At 38.2% G+C, this 12,711-nt stretch overlaps 1 protein-coding gene across 7 annotated transcripts; it reads right to left on the bottom strand.

Annotated features, from left to right (window-relative positions):
- Positions 1-3,355: 3,355 nt before the first annotated feature.
- Positions 3,356-8,409, bottom strand: isl2b (ISL LIM homeobox 2b). 7 transcript variants are annotated; one of them, XM_040010789.1, is made up of 6 exons: positions 8,177-8,409; positions 7,627-7,816; positions 6,973-7,235; positions 5,650-5,933; positions 4,789-4,956; positions 3,356-4,505 (listed from the first exon to the last, which is right to left on the bottom strand). In XM_040010789.1, exons 1-6 carry the CDS (start codon positions 8,232-8,234, stop codon positions 4,389-4,391), a joined length of 1,080 nt encoding a protein of 359 aa, XP_039866723.1. In that variant the 5' UTR covers positions 8,235-8,409; the 3' UTR covers positions 3,356-4,388. The 7 variants fall into 7 exon arrangements, with proteins under 7 accessions (XP_039866723.1, XP_039866721.1, XP_039866718.1 ...); XM_040010787.1 differs by having other exon boundaries at positions 5,650-5,936; XM_040010784.1 differs by having other exon boundaries at positions 5,638-5,936.
- Positions 8,410-12,711: the final 4,302 nt, after the last annotated feature.

Genomic DNA, 12,711 nt, shown 5'->3' on the forward strand with positions numbered 1-12,711 from the left:
GCTTCCTATAGTTAGTTAGCCAGAATGCCAAAAATAAGTAGACTTTGCTTCACATCTTTGTCATATTAAATTATTTAATTTTAATAAATCTACTGAGACCCTCAGTCAACTCATTGTTTCCAAACGTGTTCTCTTACCCCACCACACTGAGCCCCCTTTTGTCTTGTTTCTCTCTCTCTCTCTCTCTCTCTCTCTCTCTCTCTCTCTCTCTCTCTCTCTCTCTCCTCTTTTAAAATAGAACAAAACGTCCAGATATGTCTCTGCATTAAGTCAGTTTGTCAGAAAGCTTCCCCTGAGAGTCTTGGACTTGAAGTTCGTCCCGGCTGTTCCTCTGCTGGTGGCCCCCAAAGCTACACCAAGGTCACAGTGGAGCTCAAGAGTCGAAACTTTCGCAGAGACTTCACAGAAATCATGCACACGCCACTTTTACAAAATTTCGACTATGTAGTAATGCTAATTGAACAGTATGGGCTCACTTTTTTTTTCTAAAAGCAGTTTTCTGTCGTTCACTTTTTTTCTTTTTGTTTTTCTATCCGTACGAAATTCAACCTTTCTAAAAGCAGAATATAAACTGTCTTGATGACAAAATCAGAGACGGTCAACATGAGGATGTTAGTTTAATAATAATACTACTAATAATAATAATAATAATTTGTGGTCTACCAATGGCAAGACTGTTAGATTAAGTGGGTTGTTCACATAATATGACAGTTCTACATTTTTAAAAATTACTTATGCAAGTCAAATCGACACAAAGTACATTAATCTCTTTACTCTGTGTCCCATTTTTTTGTCTATGTGCCTAAATAGTTGGATAGCTTCATTTTAACCACTGATTACCCAAAATTCATCAAAAGAAAAAAAAAAGAAAAGGAAAAACGAGTTCGGAGTGTCTTTATTTTTCTGTGTTATTATTTTAACTTTATCAGATGTAATATCACATTTAGTAAATGGCAAACTGCTACGTTTGATGAACGCGAATGTGTATTATGAATGTGTTCGTGTTCAGTGCAGGATTACTGTAGATTATTACTAAAAATTACCAAGCAAGAAAAAGTAAGAAAGAAAGCAGCAATTTCATGAGGAAATGACTTCATGGGGCCTAAAGAGCTCAAGATAAAATCGTCCCGTAGCAATACCTAGAAAACGTTAAAATTTAACAGCAATTAAGGATCATTAATAAGAATAAATAATAATTATAAAGTGATAAAGGTCCATAAATATCTGACCCGTTCTATTAAATCATATAAAGTGCCATTTTGAATATTAGCTACAGTTGTTGTTTTGGGGGGGGGGGGGGGGGGACGAATGCAAAAGCGGATGTGGAAATCCAAAACGAGGCATTGTTATTTCCTTGTGCATTTCTTGTTTTTCTCTAGAAAACAGAACAAAAACTTGTCGAAAAAAAAAAATCAAATAAATAAATAAGTGATCCACTCGTGAAAGATGCGTCTTGAGGAGGGCGGCACTGCTACTTCCCTCCTGATCTAATTACGCCCACCCCTCCACCAATTAGAGAATTACATCACACCTTTAAATGGACTCCTCCTCTTAATCATTAATGACATCGTGTCACTCCCTCCAACAGCATCTAGTTGCACTGTGGCAACATGACACGCGCAGACTCGTTATCAGCTCTGCTAGAAGTTAATCGGGTGTCGGTGGTTCTGGGTCAAAGTTGGGAGGTATAGATTTAACAGGGTATCTGTCATAGCTTTAATGCAACGAACCGGGATACAACAAAGCCTATACAATGTCTCCATTAAAATTAAGTCTGTATGGAAAAGAGTGAGAGCTGCAGACAAAGTAGCCTTAGGTGCGTGTGTGTTAGTGCGTCTACTGAGCAGGGATCAGCGGTGTTTATTTTGGTTCTTATTTAACACACTGGGAGGAAACGCCCACTGATAGACGTGATAGAAGATCGTACTCCCAGCAGCTGGGCTACTTAAGCTCATTGTATAGATGTCAGAGGGTCTGATCTCTGATCTGTATTGGCAGCGCGGGATCGCATAAGAACTGAAAACATAAGATGGAAAATAAACTTCACACCCGAACGCCTGAGTCAAATGATTTTTGTCGAGTGTAATTGCGCGTTTAAAGGTTATTGAGGAGTTCGCCCTTTTCTAATTCAGTGAAAGTTCTCTCTTTTTCAGTTACATTTGAAGCATGTCCGGATTTTAAAACAGACTTGAAGAGCATCTAAGCAAAAAAGGAATTATTTTTCACTTTAAGCAGAATCGATGATGTAACTCCACAAATAAAGCCTGAGCTTGTGTTATTTTAATAAATGTGGCTCGATTTGATTTTATTATTTTTTTATTATTATTGTTTTAAAGTAATAATAGAAATTGCAACAGCGTCCATACATTATAGGGAAACATCCCTTAATGATTTTCTGGGAGGGAGAGTTAATAGGCCTCGCATTCTTGCCTGTAAACGCCATTGTTATTCCTCGCTTATCTATGTTATCTTAATCAGCTCGCATTGTTTGCCTATCTTATTTGAAATAGCTCGATTACAAATCTATTATCTGCCCTTTGTCATTCAGCTTCACAATTAAGACACTGACAGAGCACGAAAAACAAAAACTGCAAACATTTGTTTTGGTGAAAAGGCGCCCGGTGTAAATACAGACTACGAAAAATAAATCACTATATTGAGTCTAAAAGAAAGGAAACGATGCTCAAAAATGTTTCTAGTTATTTCCGATAGAAATCGATTAAGAGAATTATCCGAAACCATTAAGTCTGTTGTTGGCACTGAAGACGCTTTTCACTCTTGTATCTTCCCTTTTGTTTTAGATTCCACAGAACCAAAAGTGCATTGAGTGAGAAATTCTTTAGAGCAAATGTAATAGACTAAATACCTAACAAAAAAAATTAAAGTGAGTAAATTCCTACGTACATCTTAAAATGCTTTATCCACAGATTTCACATAAATGATGACTTTGGTTTGTGTGTGGTTTGTTACACAGTGCAAGATATGCCAGTCCATTTAGTCTGAGCTGTCATCTCGGCTGACCCGAGTGCAATAACGCAATTTAGTAAAGGAAAATAAACCGAAGAGGAGAAGTGACCCTTTACGAGCTGCTCTCAGTTCCCCTCAGTTACGAGGGGCTTTGCTGAGGGTTTGAGTATGTCAAAGGTGGGGGGTGTTTAGTTTGTTGTGGCTTCAGTCAGTGTATCGTTTGCAGGTGATGCCAGGACTAGATAAGAGGTCGCCGATCCCTGCGCGCTGTCTAGACCGGCTTGTGACTCAACTAGAGTAACTGGACTGAGCAGAATTTACAGCAGATTTTTGCCCCCGAGATAGTAAATGACCACTGGCCGATTCCTGCCATATAACCGAAGGGGAATACACCGCAAGATGGAGGGGGGTGATAAGACCACAGAGCCAGCTTCACTTAGGTTGAACAGGACAAACAACATATTCAGCGTAGCAGAAATTAATGCTTTTAAAATACGAAACACGCCCTACAATGAAATTTGTAGGTAATTTGTTGCTGTGTTTTTTTTTTAAATCAGAAATTACACGCTGTCAGGAAGAGTGAAAATCTGTTCCCTGTATTTGGGACTGGACTGAGTTTATTTTTATCACAATAAAAGCGCCTGAAAATCTTAATTAGGTCCATAAAGTGGCAGATGGGCAGTAGTTACTAATTTTAAAGCGTTTTTTAAAATATATTAAATTGCATTGCTTTATAAATGCACATGTGAAATAATAATGCGCCTGTACAATGACTGGTCACGAAGACACTTTATGTATTCAGTGTTTTTATTTTTTTCTCAGTTAATAATCCCTTAGCGAATCGCTTTCCTAACAATAAATAATATAACAATAATTTACTTTTTGTTCGAGAAGCTCAAACAACCTGTTTCTTGCCCTTAAGATAAAATATTTTACAACACGAATACTTTGCAGATTATCATGCTCTGACCTTAAGACAAAAAGTCAACTGGACTCGACAACGAAATGAATGTATCAAAAATTCTCATGTTGAAAAAAAAACAAGACACATTATGATCACATTAAATTGCAAGATGTCCATCTGGATCACCGTGGAAATGTTTCCAATTTGTTTCTGACGGTTGGTTTGTTGTAATATATCCATCGGGAGGTATTCTGTACATCTTCGTTCTCCGTATCAAGTCATGCAACAATTGTTCTGCTTAGTTTTTTGTCAATGAAAACTCCGGAAAAAAAGAAAGAAAAAGAAAAGTCGGAGTCAATTGGTGCTCTCTTGGTTCCGACTTCTGCGTGTCAGGAAAAAAATGCTCTCTCCACTGAAAATTCGGGCGATGTGATGAGTTGGTCACATGCAAGGGACCGGGATCATGCTGCAACTGTCCTTGCAGGAGGGATGACCATTAGGTCTGGATGGCCCCGTTTCACGTCTCCACCGGGCTGGGTACCATACTGTTCGGGGTGTCCGGTAACTGAGAAGACAAAGAAGTCACGTCGCTGCCCGAGGAGTTCCCGAGAGATCCCGATTCAGAGAAAGACACCTGAGAGCAGAAAACAACGTACCAGAATACTGCTTTAGTACCTTTTTTTTTAGTTTTTGTTTTTTGTAAGTGTGAAAGTGTGAAAGTCCAGCTTTACTTTTGCAAAGCACACGACGCACACGTGGCCCAATATAATTACTTTGCATGTGAGTGCGTGCATGTGTTGCATATCTGTATTTGACCGCATGCTACAGAATTTACTGGCTATTGTTTTCGTGCACATGCAGTGCACCAGCAGCCTGTATAAATCATGTCACATTCAGTCTGTCCTGAACACACACACCAGTTGTTGAAAAGCTGGCTGATCCAGGTCGCTCTGCAGGGCGAATTCACTCAAAGCTTTCCACGGAGGCTGGTAGGTCTGAACCTCCACTGGGTTTCCCTGCACGTTCCCCTCGTGTCGAATTGGACTCCCAGCCACAAGTGGCGTCCCCGTGAGGCCCTGCAGGCTCTGAGAATATTTTACAAAAACACACAGAATAAGAACGATGTGTCTCTTTTCTGCAAGGAAGAATGTGTCAACAACTGTGGTGTCCAGAGAACTTCTGTTTATCCTTCTGACCCCTATAAACCCTGCACATGCTCATCTTCATGGACCACTTGTGATGAGTGCAATATTTGTGGGAGGAAAATAAATAATAATAAATAATAAATAAAGGACGGGGTTTTTATTGAAGTTTTTTTAGGGGCGGAAAAAAGACTGAAAAAGTGATCTAATACAGAGAAAGCTTGTATACAGAGAACCCTTTTTATCTTTTATGGCAGGCAGCTGAAGTCAAAGTAGGTGATTTATTATTCATTGACATAAAGTTTGAATACAGCATAGCACTGCAAGGTTGCACTGGGCCTCACTCTAAGTAAAGGTAAGTCGAATCACAAGTTTACAAAAGGTTAAACGCAAAGGATTAGCTTCTACTAATGGAAAAATAAAAATTCACAAAGCAAACAAAAAGAAAAAATTCACAAGCTATCAGGTTATTTTCGTGGGAGTTGCATCTGTTTGCAACTTTGCAGGAGAACTTGTATGTCACAAAGATGTATGACAGCATCAAACAAATAACCGAGTTCACATTCAGGTCATGGCTTTAAATGAAAGAACGATTGAAGATAGTAATTAAGCGGTCAAACTTACGAAGATGCTTACAGTCTTATCGCTCTGCTGCTGCTGCTGGAGCTGCTTCATGAGGATAGATTTCTTTTTGTCTTTGCAGCGCTTGTTCTGGAACCAGACCCGGATCACCCTTGGGCTCAGGCCAGTCATTTCCACCAGCTGCTCCTTCATCAGCGCGTCTGGCCTCGGGTTGGCGTTGTAGCAGGTCCGCAACGTGTGGAGCTGTTTCTCGTTCAGCACCGTCCTGACCCGCGTTGTCTTCTCCGACTGCTTGTGGACGTGGTTCCGATGCGGAGCCTGCCGCACCGTTACAGGATCTGCTGAGGACGGAGAAAGGGTCTGTCAGTGACTGTGACACACTAAGAAGGTCTTGTACAGGAAACATTAATGTTTTGATACAATTACTCTGCAGCCCATTCGTCTCAATCTGTGCACTTTTGCCTTCTAAATCACTTTAGATGGATTTGCATTATGCAGGAAAAACCAGCCATATTCATCAGCCTGACGTGAATTAAACTAAGAGAAGAAAAAAACCTCTGCAACGTTTTTAAACCACGTTCCAGTAAACTGCTGTTTAAATCAATATTGCCAGAAATGCCCGCTGCTTTAATTTTTATCTGAAGATAAGAAAAACAATTATGATTTCTACAGTCTCTCGCAGTGTAATAAAATAACGCACAATAAGCGTAAAAATCGATTTGTTACCATTAATAACTGTTTTTCAAGGCTGCACTTTCCGGCTAAACTCACGTCGTGAATCGCTGTCGCCATAAAAGGGAACATTTTTATTAAATGTGAAAAAGGAGCAGCGATGTCACAGCTAGAGACCTGTGTTTTACTGACGTGTACAAACCTGTTCTGTTTTACTAATCAGGAAGTTGTGAGCATAATTCTCACGTTTACTTTATTTTCTTTCTGTGGTCAAATGCCCTCAGGATCTCTGCGAACACACGTAAACACACGCACACACTGTCACAGCCGACTCAAATACCAGATTATTCAGATAATGGCAACAGAGCAGGTTACTCCTAACGAGATCAATTATGAAATTAGCCCTAAGAAAGGTCGCAGCACACAGCTGACACACACACGCACACAAACACACACACACAGTCCAATCACAACAAATTACTTGCATGCTGAGGAGCGGAAGAAGTTTTAAATAATAATAAGAAGAATAAACCTTGACCATTTTACAAGGATTTTATTCATAATTTGTACATAAACATATAATTTACAAGTTTTTATAAAAGAGCGTTTTTAGGACATAGTTTCAATAAATGCACAGGGCCAATAATAATAATAATAATAATAATAATAATAATAATAATAATAATAATAATAATAATAACTGACCTGCCAGGTGCAGCGGTCTGTTGGAGTGGATGTGTCCGGGACTGACGGGGCTTCCTGCGGAGCTCCTCTCCAGCAGCAGGCTGTGGTCTGCCCGGCACAGCAGCTCCTCTTCCCGGAGAGAAAACTCGTCTCCCGGCAGCAGTTGCCTGCTGCACACGGAGCACCGAAAACACTCGATGTGGTACACGTTATCCCGAGCTCTCATCACCAAATCGCTGCTGCTGAACCCCAGGTTGCATTTTGCGCATTTAATTCCAAACAGCCTGGCAAGAATAGATTCATTGAATAGCATTAAAAATCTACGGGAAATGTAAATAACAACACACACACACAAACTTTGGGGTGTTCAGTCAAAGATGTAAGTTTTAGCTCTTTTAAGTGTTTAAAGCATCATATCATATATTTTCATTGATAACATGTTAAAGCAGTGTGTAGGCCTAGATATGTTTTTCGTTAATGCAAAATGTTATAATAAATTGCGCATTTAGGATGTATGTTACAGAGGTTTTCTTGTGATTTAGATTTTATTTTGTGTCCACAGTTCACTCACTTTTTTCATAATAGAAATTGTAATCAATAGCCTAAATACATCCAACATTAAATTTATACCGACTAATATCACTCGATAATTAGGGGATTTTTTTTTAATCCTACCTTACATAATCTCTTTTGCAGTAGGTTTTGCCGTCCCGGACGAAACAAGTACAGGTCTCATCCAAGTACTGGCTGCACTCCGCACACTTTAGACAGGCTGCGTGCCACTCCAGATCGGGAGAGACTCTCAGTATGTACTGGTCATGGATCTGACTTCCACATCCTACACACATCGCGAATCCTGGCTTCTCTGCAAAGAGTCCACAGACTGAAAATGCACCCGAAAGAAACACGACAAACAGCTGCACCATTTATTCCTATAATGTTTCACTGTGGGGTTTTTGTTTTAAAGTAACTTCTCTGTTTTGCAGACTTGACAACACTTGCTGTTATGTAACAGCTGGGGACTTTAGCCAGTACTCAAAAAGCAAAATACGGAATTGTTTCGTTTATCACAATCTCACCTGAAACACACAGCCACACAAATTACTGTAGTATTACTGAGAAAATAAGTGAAATAATCGGCGCACTGCCCAATATATCATGTAGCCACAGCGACGAAAACAAAATCTGCCACTTAAAACTTGACCGCACAGCTTGGCTTACTTACTTTTGGAATGATCCCCCATATCACCCAAGAAAGAAGAGCTGAAAATAATATCCACCATACAGGACGGGTAGAGGGGATTGTAGACGAGGAAAAGATGTAAGAAGATGAACTGCCCCTTCGCCTGCCTCCCTGATAACTTGTGTCTCTCCGGACTGGAGGGGGGCCGAAGAGGCTGCAGGGTCCCACGCGCTGTTCTTCTGACGTCATTACGTCAACATCGGACTCTCCAATCGCTCCACCGCACCTCTCCTCCATTCTGGCAAATAATAAATAAATCTCGTTGATGTGTATGACTGACAAAAGCTTCGGAGTACAGATGTTCATATTTTGTTTGTTTTTTAACAAAGATAAAATAAAACCGTATAAAGGCAACGAATCATTTTGACTCCTGTTGGTAAGAAAAATATGTTCATTATCAAAATCCTGTTGAATCATTTACCATTAAAATAAAAAAAAACATCTAAATTATCCTTGTGTTTTTACTAAATCTACTCTTAAGATTAAAATCCTTCTTTACTCAATGAAATGAGCCTGATTATTAAAGATGATATTATTTAGAGCACCTTGGGAATTACTCGTCAGTGTTCAGCTCGGTTCAGCTGTACTGCATAGATTCAAGAGGTGCAGCATTTCCATATTGCTTCCAATGAATTATTGATTAATCAAATAAACTATCTTAAATATCAGATAGAGCAAACTAAATCTGCCATGGCAAAATATGTTGCTGCTTTCTTCCATATCACATTTGCAAGCCTGGAAGAAAAGTCCGTGCATATTACCGCCCATATCTTCTTTTAAGTGTCTTTGAACCCAAAATAAGACATTAGTTCAGTTATAAGTACTTTTATAAATAAATTCAGTGTTTCTGAGCACAGTCAAAGTCTTCTGCTCTGTTCGGTCTGCTCATCTATGAGAACAAGGCCACCTACTGGAGGAAAACCAGAACTGCGTATGTTAAAGGGCAGAGATGAGCGTGGGGCTGAGCATAGCAATCAGGACTGGCATCAAATAAATCAGTTAGTCAATCTACAAGAAAACTAAAGTTAACTAAAGAGAACTACAGATCTATGAATTTCCACAGGTCTACTTTAATTAATCCTACAATTAAAGTTTACTGGTCTTTGTGAGTAGATGGAAACAACTAATGAAAGCATTCTCAACAATCCGAGATGTTGATTTTTACATGTAAGGTCACTTTTCCCAGTTTAATTATATTAAAAGAATCTCTGCATGGGAAAATGAAAATTGTCGGCTCAGCAATTGCATTCGGAACCATTGTGACAGTCATTTCCACACTCTGTCAGGGTCAAGTCCATATGCAAAAATTTGATAAGAAATAAATATTGAAATAATTGCAAAACACTCAATTTTTTCTCTCTCCCCTCTCTCTCTTTGTCTTTTTCTATATGTTCCATAGAATTAGTTAAACCAAACAATTAGAAGCTTTTTGTTCTCGATTTGGACGTCTGAGTTTCTCCTTAGGCAATAATAATCGTTGAATGTTATCTTGTGATGTTTCTGTTGATATTTTTGTTTCTCTTTGTCAGTTTATTTTCAACTCTAGATATTTTTCTGCATCTTCCTCCTCTATATTCTCTCTTGTTTGCACGGGTTTAACAAGCACAACAACTGACAGAAGGGCTCCCAAATAAGTGTTGATAATATCCTTCAACTCTGGTTCATGCTAAGGGTAAAAAAAAAATGTGTCCAAAGTTCTGTAAAGAGTTACAGCAGATTCTTTGAGATTTTAACTCATAAAAAGCAAATCAAAGTGCACTGCTGCCAGTGGTGCCATCAGCGAGGTGGGAAGAGGGCTGTCATGCCTAATCACCAGAGCACAGGTAATCCAGTTTTTACCACTCAAAATTACCAAAATTACCAGAAGTAGCTGATTTATAAAGTGTAGCTTTGAGAAATACATGTAGGTTTTGATGGTGTTTAGTTTTCTAGAGAGAATTGAATTTTATTAAATGAAATCTACATTTATAAGTAAAAATGCTAATGGTAAAAAATTGTGATTTTTTTACCATTAGCATACATAATTAATTATGTATGCTAATGGTCAATATCTCTCTGCTGTTCTGCTTTAGAAAAATGAAATCCACTTTCTTGAGTACGTTAAGTCACATGTAAGCCACTTCCTATTATACAGTCTATGTGCAATGCCTAATATTAAACATTGTATCTTTTACTTAATATCAACAAGAAACATGGTTAGTTGTTTAGCTCCAAATAGAATTATTTTTTTTAAAAAAGCACTTTTTTCTTGTTTACTTTACTTTCACTTTTATTTTGCCTTAATATTGCAAGTAATAAGAATGCACACAACGAATCATACAATAGCGTCATATCTGGTAAACCCAGGCTCACTCTATAGCGTATTCTCTATTATAATATTATAATATTGATACATTTATATAGTGAAGTGCTTGGATAGACATGAAAGAGCCAGATGTCCAGATATATATTTTATTATGCATATTGGATTTTTCATCGCAATGTTCTCGTGCATATAAAATGTCTTTCTTTTAGATCAGTGACCTAATTTTGTAACCTGTGATTGTTCAATAGAACTGTCAGCTTGCAGATCTAATGGTATTTCAATTGAATTAGGTTGCATTAGACTACATCATAGGTATTCCAATTCAACTCATATTGATCTTTATTTCTAGACTAGGCTTTAGTCTGTTTAGTATTAAAACAATATGTTGTGTGTGACTGATTCAATATGTCTGATTCACCAGCATCGGTCACTTTAGGTTGCATTAAATATAAAATATATTTCAGAAAGCAGTATGATATTCAAGCTACTGTTTTTACCATTTCAGAAGGGGTTTAAATAATAAAGAAAGTTGTTGCTGATATTTTTGAAACCAGACAGAATGGTGTATGCTTTCACATGACCTTTTCGCCCAACCTTAAGTGGGCTCATTATAACCATTACTTTAACTTTCATGGGCTCAGTCATGGTCACTGAAGATCTTTGATGGCCTTGTAAGCCTAAAATGTTAGCCGAGAACTTCCTTTTTAATCCTCCCCCGAGTGTCTACTCACCTGGCTGTTGAACTATTTCAGATCTAATTGAGTTCAAATCTCAAGAAACGTTTGTCAGGGCCATGTATCCTGATCAGGTTTGTGCTAGGCTAAAAGTTAAGTACTATAAATAAAATGAAGGAAATTTATGTCTCTGTCATTGCTACCTTTCCTCCCGAGGAAGAATTATAAAGCGATATCATGGAAATATATCATAATATTAATAAAGAATTGACAAGGCCTGGTCGATTCTGTAGAAACATCCATTACGTTTGGTGCTCTTAATCATTCAACGTTTTTTTGGGCAGTGTTTTAGCCAGAATGTGTAGTCTAAAGAATAAAACTCTGAATAAAAAGTTTCAGGTACCGTCACTGTTTGGCTAATACTGTGGGGTCAAGGGTTACGTGTGTTTTATTTATATATTCAGTCTGCAGTGTCAGGATATATCACACACAGCAACATTGTTTGTGACCTGTTACTGACTTGATCTGGCCCAGCCAACCTAGTTGTCACTCTGGAATAAAAGCCTCCCAGAAGAATCTCTAATCACTGTTTGATGGGGCCCATTAACCTCATGAAATATATATGTGTGACTGAACTCATCCACTTAAACTTTGGCAAGAGCCAAATGTTCTTGTTTGGAATTCAGTTGGGCATTCCCGCTCCGCATTACTGAACTTTTCACAGTGACTCGTTTGCTCTTGAATGTTTGGGTTCGATGGCACTTTGCCTCCATTGTCAGACCTATAAGTTATTTACAACGCCCATCCGTTCAAACCCTCCACAAGCTGGATTCAGTTGACATTGTGCCAGTTCGTATATCTCTGCTGGAGCATCTTTTTTTCTTTCACATCGACACACATTGTTATAATTAAAAAGATATGTGTCATTTTTCCAAAAGCATTTTTCATTTTGGACATGTTGGACTTGTTCATGAAAAGTTAGAACAACTGAGAACATGTTTTTTTGTTTATTCATCATGTCTGTCGTATTTGCCAGGCCACAGTGTGTACATGTGTGATTTGCTCCTGAATTGCCTGTCATTGCTGGTTTAAATGAAGCTTGGTATGTATTCAAAAAGTAAATGAAGTTTTAATATATACAGTCTCAGAGGGGAAAAAATCTCACACCTCAAGTCAGTTTACATTTATATTTTCACATTAATTAAGGGGCTGAACAGCAGAGATAACATCATACTACTGTGTGACCTGGTTAATGAACTGAATTTTGGATGTTATGCTAATTTTTTGTATATGCAAATGTGAGGTTATGTGATGTGTGTGCATTCCTTTGTGTATGGCTGTGTGTGTCTTTTTCGCTGTGTGTGTGTTGTGACATAACTGCTGTCTTTCTCCCCAGTGATGTGCAGATTTGCCATATGCCGAAAATTGTAATGGACACACTGTTTATCTGTCTCAAACCAATGACTCAATGCATTTCTTTATGCAGTGTCATTTTAATTTTTTTTTTTATAAAAACCAAACACAGAAATCCTGAACTG

Source organism: Simochromis diagramma, unplaced genomic scaffold (genome assembly GCF_900408965.1).
Source record: "Simochromis diagramma unplaced genomic scaffold, fSimDia1.1 OVJJ01000603.1, whole genome shotgun sequence".
Taxonomy (NCBI): Eukaryota; Metazoa; Chordata; class Actinopteri; order Cichliformes; family Cichlidae; genus Simochromis; species Simochromis diagramma.

Excerpts from the sequence above, each read along its gene's own strand:
- isl2b (XM_040010783.1), bottom strand. The coding sequence starts at position 7,877 with ATGGTGCAGCTGTTTGTCGTGTTTCTTTCGGGTGCATTTTCAGTCTGT. Across the intron at positions 7,236-7,626 it reads TGCAAAAGAGATTATGTAAG|GCTGTTTGGAATTAAATGCG; the intron begins GTAGGATTAAAA and ends TATTCTTGCCAG. Across the intron at positions 5,937-6,972 it reads CAGACCGCTGCACCTGGCAG|CAGATCCTGTAACGGTGCGG; the intron begins GTCAGTTATTAT and ends CTCCGTCCTCAG.